The following is a 9603-nucleotide window of genomic DNA, read 5'->3' as shown; positions in this document are numbered from 1 at the left end:
AAGGAAAATGAGCCGATATGGGATTAGCCAGTTTCTTCATGTTTGAGCACTGGACAGGACTTATCTTGCACTTTGCCAGTGGATGAAGTACATTCTGTATAAACCCAGTCACCAGAAACGTCTACAGGACAGTGTTGAAGAATTTAACTCAAGCTTGCGTGTCTGGTGTTGCAGTTATGCGGGAACTAGAAGCATAGTAAGAAGGGTGTTTGATAGGAAATCTGATAACTACATTTATTTCCATTTAGTGTTCATAGATATTTTTAGAGACTTCTTTTGTTCCCGAATGTCATGTCTGCCATAACCAGTCTAAGAAAAGAAGAATATTTGTTATAGTTAAATCAATCATTAGGAATAGAACTCCTGTGTAAAATACTGTCATCCCGGCTTTGATTTGCGCTTTTCACAACTGTCATATAAATAAATAAATAAGTACAACTGATAAACCTCATAACATATGTGGTGCAGAATGAATCTGTGGCCGCCTTTATGTTGGATTGTTCTCCCTCAAAGCCTCCAAAAACAAAAAGAGTGATTAGCATGAACGATAAGATGCGTTGGAGAAACAGATAAGCAATCTTTGTGGGCTGGAAGTCCCATGCTGACCCTGAAGTAGAGGAAAGACCTGGGAGTTGTAAAGAACCCACAAGTAGAGCAAAAAAACTTAAGGGTCCCAAGGCCCTCTGTTTTCTATACAAGCACCAATGAATGCCCCATGTAGAGGGCACCAGTCTGCTTTTAGGTCGATCCTGAAGAGTGAAGAATAAATAAAAAAAAAATCCTTTCTGGATAAGATCAAAAGAGGACTGCAGGAGCAGAATCTCTCCACAGCACGATTAAAATACAGCAAAGAAGGTAAAACAAACAATATGCAGTTAAAACTGAAACTTAACTAGATGTTCACCAACATGGTTCGTAGATGAGGGACACTACCTCTTAGAGAAAGGCTAAGAAACTAGGGGCCATATGTACGAACACATTTTCCCATAGACACAGAATGGGCAAAACTGCTTGCTACATCTGGCCCTAGGTGAGACAGCCTAGGCTGCCTGGTCCTGGGACTGAACCCAATCTTACTTGGTTAGGAAAGGCAGTGGGGTGAAGTGGTTTTAAAGGATAGGGATGGAATAGTATTTTGCAAGGAGGAAGTGGTATTAAGGAATAAAGTGAAGACTTATTCACGGGATGGATGTTCATTAAGTAATATCATTGTCTTCAATTATAACTGCATGATTGCATTCCCCGAACTCAAAACAAGACACATTTTGTAAAATTTAGCAAGAAATTAGTATTGGGTCTTATTATCCCAGTGAAGCCAACCAGTAATTGTCATTCTTTTAACAAATGTTCAGTGCTGCTTCCATTGAATTTTTGATCTAATTTGTTCAACCTTGTTAGTCCAATAACGCAGAATCAAGCTGTCCTCCACAGGTGGAATTATAAAATAGGCTATTTGTGCCAGTTTGGTATTTTGCCCTGTTTAATTAAGCCTAGAGAGCGCAACCACCAAAATCATTTAAAGGCTACAGTGGCTTCAAATAAACCACGTTTCAGTATTCCATTGAGGAGTTTCTTTTTCATTAAAGCGTTGTTGCTTTGTTCCTCAACTGCGATTTTATTTTATTTTATGTTAATAGCATATGAAAGAAACTTAACAGACTATTGATGGATCGAGTTCCAGTGCAACAGAAAGAATATATACAACCTAAATATGTTTTTCTTTTATCACTGATTGTTTAGTCATTTTTACATTCCAACTGATTAGTGAGGTAAAACATTTCAATTTATCGCGTGCAAATCCCTCTCTACGATTACCACGAAGTATAAACATTAAGAAAATCAAGCCTTGATAAAATCAATAGATCGCACTTTGAATGTTGTTACCCACTTTTTAGGTGTTGCCAGTGCTTTTTGTTCATGGTGCTCTGCATTATCCAAAAAGAAAAAGAAAAAAAGAAAAAAATGCATTCTGATCGATTTAAAAACATCAGGAAAAACAGAAAAAAACAGGTGCAGAATGATGACGTTTACACGTCCGTATTCTACCACACATGCACACTTTATCCTCATGATGTTGTGGTCTTTATCTTTCTGTTTTTTATGTTTTCTAGAAGATGGATGCCAATATTGGAGAAGTAAAGTTCATAAAATGTTTAAAAGCAAAGAGAAAGGAGCAGCCTGGTAACAAATTGCCTCGAGTGGCAACAGAGCCATTCATGGGTGGAGGAGGTCCATAGGTCAATGCTGGAGCAGACTGCGGGAAGCAACATGACTGACGATTTTTTTTTTAAACTGCCAGGGGACGAGCATGTGGCGGTATCAACAGACGAGCTCGGTCAAGCATCGATTTAAATGGAGAAGTAGTAATCAGGGTAGAGAGCCAGAAAACATATGCAACCTCATGGAATGCTGAAATAAAAAAAAATATATATAGTTCTTTAAAGGTAATCAGCAGTCGGAGACAAGTCATCCAAACTAATGGATGCAATGGGGGAAAAGATGGCTGCTCACTTGTAGCGGCTGTGAGGGCTAATCCACCTCAACACTCTAACCTTGTTAAGTGTCTCCTACTGTGTTTGTGGCTCATACAATGATAAAAAGCTAGAATGCAACACAGTAAAACAAATTGCTGCTGAAATTTAGTTACATTCTTGCTCTCAAGGACTCCACTCACTATAGTAGTATCATTGCTAGAAATGCTTTGTGCGATAGTTGCAGCTCAGATGTCTCATGGATGTCAAACTGCGGAATTAAGGCCTGGCACCTCTCAATGCAAAGGTAGTGGAGTGGTGTCGGAGATGCCAGTTGCCTAGAGATGTAATCCCCAGGTCTGAGCTAACATGCCTTGGTCCAGAGATCTGGATTGTTGGAAACAGCTTGTGGTGAGCATGGAGTGGACCAGACCGGAGCAATACCAACTCCAGTGGGTGAGCTGTAGATGGGCTGCTGGTTTCTGTCACTCAGTTGGCTCTCTTGTTTGTTAAACCCAGTTCTGCAACAGCAGCAGCGACGATTCTTATGCTGATGCATATCCAGCCCAAATCAGGAGGAAATAACAGAATTGACATGAATTTTAGTCTTGCATACATGACTGTGAAGTTATTACTGTAACCGAATAGAACCCTGGAATAAGCAAGATGGATTCTCTGCATGCTGTTAGCAATAATGTGTGAGCAAAGGAGAACTGAAAAATCAGTGCTGCTTAATTAGCACAGCTTGCAAGGTGACAAAGCCCACTATGCAGACTAAGAAATGATGACTGGGAAATCCTCCAATGTGGGGCTGCGCTCCAATTATGTTACTATTAATATTCAAAGCTTGTCTACTGGATGCATGGATAAGATTTTTTAAAGAACTGCACATACAAACATGATGATTTAGGCTCCAGTCATCAGTAGTTTAAACAGCAAAAATCCATCATTCAATGCAATAAAAAATTTCTGTATATGCTTAGTCCAATTTCGGGGGCATAATGGCAGCTATGATGGAATCTACAAAGAATAATAGCAGTGGAGAAGTAGACAGATCAAAAGCAAAGAGAAACAGTGAACTAAATACATTTTAACTAGAGTATCACTCGCTTCTACATTTGAGGCTTTATTCCCTGTGGTTGACTCAGAGACAGGAAAAAATGGAGATCTGGAACCAGGGTATGTCAAATATCCTTATTATGATCCTATTAATCTTGGCAAACCCATTTTTCAAAGTTCAAAACTGCCCAATGAAGCAGTGCAAAACAAAAGGGAAAAGCAAGCTCTGACAAGAACCGTGGTAGGAGGAGCTGTGACTTAACCTTTGGAATGTTAGAGCCTACTGCTGCAACTGGCATAGATTTTCAAAGCTTGAGGGCATATGGCTCTTTAGATCAGTGTAGTTCGACGCTACGAGATTCACAGTGGCAATGGGTCAAATTCCATTGAAACCTCTCTTACTGAAATATATCACCTTATAAAAAACCCATAAAGAAAAAATGCAATCTCATTCTAATGAAGTGAAGTTGAACCAGGTAAAAACCGAAAAGGCAGTACAAGCTTTTGTGGATAATATTGGTGTGATCTTTGACTATATCATAGAACTAGAGCAAAGAACAGCGGGAACAGAAGAGACAATCACTAAAATCAGAGTATAAGTAGAAGAGCATGGATATTTGTATCGAGACTTAAAAGGGGAAATTTTAGATTTGGAAAATCAGCAACGGTGCAATAACCTCTATATTCTAGGGATTAAAGAAGGTATTGACAGAAAAGATATACTTTTTTTTAAATTGGGAATCTGTATTCCTGCATTTATCTGACTGGGATCTAGGTTTGCACATGCAGCTAGCACATTGGTTCCCATTTCAAAGGAATGCATCACGTGGAATATAATCCACACCCGGTGTCATATACGGGGAGCTTGATTTTTCATTTAGAAATATTTGTTAAGAAAAGACCAACGACGTGCATTTCACTTGGGAAAGTTACCTTCTTTGCAAGATCTGATTTCTGTCATTCAACAGTTAAAATGTGAAGTTGAAGAAATTAATAACACCAAATTAAATTTCATCTGAAAACGGACTAATAAACTAGATGAACACTGGATGTCTAAGAGATGTAGCATAACTGTGTATGTAAGAGAGTGTAAAAGTGTGGTATTACATTCTTTTGAGTTTCATGAGATGATGATATGATGTTAAATTGGTGGTTACACTTGTGGGTGTGATCCAAGCCATTAATGACAATGTGTCAAGCCAATCTCTGAAAGTTCTTAAGGCCAAGATGCCAATGGATGAAGGAGGCTTACCCAAACTTCCTTAATGTAAGTGTAGAATACAATGAGGGATACTCACAAAGGTAACAAACTTGTGAGTAATATATATACATGTAATTTACTCTTACATCTTTGAGTACCCAATGAGGGTTGTACTCCTGTAAAACTCTGAGGAACCGTTAGATATTTAACTCAGTGATTTTCAAAGCTGCATCCTCCTATGGGATGCTCCTTTGCTAAGCTAAGTAGGTGTTAGAAGCTGTAGGTGACAGTAGTATCATAATGGCCATTCTTAGTGTTGCTCCCTGTCACTCCTTGGTGGACTCCACATAACACGTACCATGGATTGTTGTATTGTGCATTTCAGTGGCTTTGCTCACTGTTTCTCCTGGATGGACCCTCAAACTATAGCAATTGCTGAATGGAGTTACCTGTTTATATGCTATTGTTTATATAATGTCCATTTATAGGAATTGCTCCCTGCCTTGAGTGGGTGAGATCCATAGATATATACTTTGGCTGATAGCATAATGGCTGCTCCTCTGAAACTACTAGGTGGATTCCTTGGAGCATATACTGTCGCTGATGTATAATATTCATTTATATATGCTGCTTCTTTCCGATCATGATTTGGAGTCGCATACCATATAAAAGGGCTCAAAGCTAAAGTGTCCTCGTTTTCCACATCTAGGTGGACTTCTCAGAGCATATACTAGAGCTGATTGTATAATGCACTTTCCCGTTGAGTTCTCCTCTGCTGTGCATGGATCCACACCGCAGACCATATACTGTGACTGTGTGCATTATAACTATTCCTGTGGGTAGCTTTCTGCTGCTCCCGAGTGAACTCCTCTGAGGATATTCCACGTCTGGCAGTGTAATACCAATTCCTATGTATTGCCCCATTCTCCCTGGTTTACTGCTTTGAGAGTATACCACAGCTGACTGAATAATGACATTTCTAAATATCGCTCCCATGTTACTCATAATACAAAGCATATTTTATAGTTCATGAACTGACTCTCTCTAGGAAGAAGTTGCTACTTGCTCTAGGATTTCACATCTCGTGGGCCAAAAAGGAACAAGAAACAATCCCTGACAAAGCAAAATTGAAAAGGCAAAATTGGGGCTTGGTCCTGCAGGAGGACCTAAAAGTGGGATGGATGGAGCATATTAACTAGCGCATTCTTGGACTTCAAAGCCACTGGTGTCTTAGAACCTTATTTCAATTTGATTCTAGTGCCAAGGGATAGGAAGATATATGTACAGTTTATATGTGACTCCCTCCCCTTGATGTCTCTCACAAGTAGCTGGGTGACAAGTTCTCCAGCATCACCACTATGCCCGTGATGCAAGCTAACAAAGGAATCAGTTGGCCATGTCCTTTTCGCATGTCTGGCATACGTAGGACTATGCAGAAAGTGGATCAGACCAGTTTCCAGGGCTCGAGGCAATCGCAGCAGCACGGTTGCTCTCCTTGTTTGCTTGTGCAGCCGCAAAATTTTGGGGGACTGTCTGGCACATAAATGCAAAAGAGATCAAACAACGGGAGTGAGCTGAGTGACAGAGGGGGTGTAGCGGGGGTAAGTTTGCACTATGGATTTTGTTGGCACGGGTCCTGCACCTTATTATGCAATCTGCGGGTTGAATTTGCATGGAGCACTGTATAATTATATGCTTATTTATTTATTTATTATGAAATGTATTTTTGATACTGCAGAATCACGTCCTGTTCTGCCAGCGGGGCGGGGGTAGCAATCTTGATTTATTCTATTTTAATATCTTTTAATCTGTGTTTTTTTGTTCTATGTGTGGTGCTTTTACGGCTATTCTTTTTGCCGAAATAAAGCTTATTGATTTAATAGTCAGTATGGTTTAAACTTTATAAGACGGACCTCCTCAAAGATGTAGGTACATTTCACCTACACCCAAGGTTATGCAAGGTGAGTGAAAGAGGGCAGTACATGCACAGTAAACATACGCTGAATGAGATGTGATGTCTGCCCATTTCTTACCACCTCATATGTGCTGCAAAATAAAAAATAATGCACGCCTACATGCCCCTATTCCCTAGTGGGAAACATAGCGAATGCAACAAAATACATTATAGGTCTAGTCATGCACCTGCAGACATGATTTCAGTCTGTGGGTTTTATGAATGCAGCCACGGCTGATTAGAGCAGCAAACTCTTCCGTAAAGATAAGGCTGATGGTAAGGTGGATGAGTCCATTGTTGGGAAAAGAAAGCTTTCCATCAGTCTCATAGTTCCTCAAGAATCGTTTCAAATATACTCGTATCTTTGGTTGCTTACAGTTACTAGTGAACGTGTGCAAATAGCTCAACATGTGTGAACAGCTTCTGGGGACATACCATGACGTATTGTAATATTGTCAAAGTACCTCTCTAGAATTGAATTCAAACCCTTTAGCTTTATAAATACATTTTGGGGGGAATATCTTCTCTTGGACCTCTTGGAACAGTTGAATTTCTCGTTGAATTCCTGTTGGGCGATAACGCTCCATCACTTAGAAATGAAATCTGAGCAGTTACCTCTGTAGACCCCTCTCTGCTTAGCTCACGCAACATTTATTTTGTAAAATTAACAGAAGAGTGAAAGCTACTAAGATAGCATGCGGCACAAAGGTTCAAATCGCTCCAAGGTAGGATCGTCTTTTCGATTAAATCTTCACCACAAACTGCAATAATGCACAGAGAAAAACATCACGTTACTTAAAATAGGTGTAGGAGTCTTTGTTAAAGATGCATGCAAACACCTGGGGCACAAGGCGGCATTATAAACTTCCTGCCACTTTCATAGACGTAAATGTGCTTTGTAATTGCTGTGTTTGGAACGATATAAAACAGAAATAATCAGTTGAAAAGAAAGAAAACATCTTCAGGAAAGATGATCCCTGCTGAGGTCAAGTAAAAAAGTTTCAAAACACTAACAGGCTGCCCATTGAAAAGTTACAAAACTACTTTAAAGTCTTCATTATTTAGTTAATGTCTCATTTTAAATACGGTATTAAAAGGCTATTTTATATGTTTCTAATGAAAGAACTATGTGTTAATTTCAGTGTATATTGGCTATAAGTACTGGGGGGTTGACGTTATGAGGGTGATGAAGCATCTTAAGTTCAAACCCTCTACTGTTGTCAGTACATTGCAAAAATGCTCTACTATTTCCATCTAGCAAACATCACTCACTATTTTTCTAATCAGATTGTGCTTGGCTGGGCATGCTAGAAGAGCACGCTTGCCCGCATGGAAAAGTGACTCACAAAAACTCCAGTGCTAGTTAAGTCGTAGATAAATGCAATATTTTACGAAAGCTGTCAGAAATATTAATTGTGTTCAATGGTGTTCTGGTAAAATAACTGTTGCTGATTGTAAAATAGCAGTACTTATCCAGTTAGGTAGTGCCAACAGAGGGCTATAGCATGTTACCACCGCATTACTATACACAAACACATACATTCATACAGTACAGAAAGTTAAACTTTGGTCACCCCCTTCAGCAAATGGCTACTGGCATCTTTCTAGGAGTTGTCATTGGTTGGATGAGATGTACTTAAAGACATTACATTTATTGAAGGTTACTTAGGCTTTTAAGCAGTCCCATGTAACCTTTCCATTGGTTTGCCTCTTCACTGTCTTTGTGCTCTGGGCCAAGTTCAGGTTGTGGACCTGCTGCAACCCATTGCATCCAATCCCCACCCCTCTGCCTGATGCCAGAACCACTTGTGCTGTTGGTTTTGTCAATGTTTTTTTTTATAGAATCACAAGAATTGGAAAGGCCAAACCAATCCAAAATGGCCACTGTGCATGTGAACATAAGCATGACAGCCATCTAGTAATATCTTTTCTTATATTTTTTGAAAAAACATTAGAAGTTGGCCTCTGGGAATGCTCATACATGCACAGCCGTCAAATTCAAATCCTTTTTTTTATGTTTTTAAACAATCCATTGCAAGAGGGCTCTCATGCATACTTGAGTATACAAGGTGGTCATCTTCTAACATTAAAAAAAATATATATGAAAATCCATTGCAAAATGGCCACCATGCATGCACATGCTCAGTGGCCATGAACATTGGCAAAGCCAAATGGATAGCCACTGGTGCAAAATGTGAAAGAAATTATCAGATTTGCCAATGCTTGCTTGTTTTACGTTTTTGAGAAAGATCCAAAAAGCATCAATGAACTTATTTACAAAATGTGTAATGTAGCTGGATCATTGCAAACTTGAGGCTCAATATATAGAACATTATAAGTGGAGACTGGCTGAGACCAGATTAGAAAAACAACGAGGAATGGGAACATGAAACTGGGTAGAACTAGATTTAGCTGAGACAGATTCACATTGCACAGATTTAAAGTTTTGATTCTCATGACTGAAACAATAAGTTAGGAAAAGAGCTCACTTACCAAATAGGGACATACTTGTGATCCAGGACCAAACATAAGTTCACACTGTTTGTTGACATCATATATCGTACCAGGCAGCTGAAAAGAAAGTTCATATGTTCTTCCAGTGGGTTTGTCCAGAAGGCATTCCCCATAACCGGTGCTAAGAGAAACACATTAAAATTTCATAGAACTCTGGTTACCTTGTTGTGTACAGTTTCCTTATTTTTCTAAATTATTAAGAAAATAGCTGTTTTGCTCATTATGGCCCTCATTCTGACCTTGGCGGGCGGCGGAGGCCGCCCGCCAAAGTCCCGCCGTCAGGTTACCGTTCCGCGGTCGAAAGACCGCGGCGGTAATTCTGACTTTCCCGCTGGGCTGGCGGGCGGTCGCCTTCAGACCGCCAGCCAGCCCAGCGGGAAAGAGGCTTCCACGATGAAGCCAGC

General features: G+C 39.8%; 1 protein-coding gene across 1 annotated transcript in view; it reads right to left on the bottom strand.

The window, feature by feature from the left end:
* Positions 1 to 9603, bottom strand: part of ADAMTS20 (ADAM metallopeptidase with thrombospondin type 1 motif 20) — a 1292194-nt gene that overhangs the window by 783395 nt on the left and 499196 nt on the right. Inside the window, exon 12 of the mRNA XM_069228834.1 lies at positions 9179 to 9320. Within this exon, the coding sequence (XP_069084935.1) occupies positions 9179 to 9320 (142 nt within the window). The remainder of the gene's footprint in view (positions 1 to 9178; positions 9321 to 9603) is intronic.

Source organism: Pleurodeles waltl, chromosome 4_1 (genome assembly GCF_031143425.1).
Source record: "Pleurodeles waltl isolate 20211129_DDA chromosome 4_1, aPleWal1.hap1.20221129, whole genome shotgun sequence".
In the NCBI taxonomy this organism is placed as follows: domain Eukaryota; kingdom Metazoa; phylum Chordata; class Amphibia; order Caudata; family Salamandridae; genus Pleurodeles; species Pleurodeles waltl.
The sequence above is the reverse complement of the archived record's forward strand: the minus strand, read 5'-3'. Positions and strand labels throughout refer to the sequence as shown.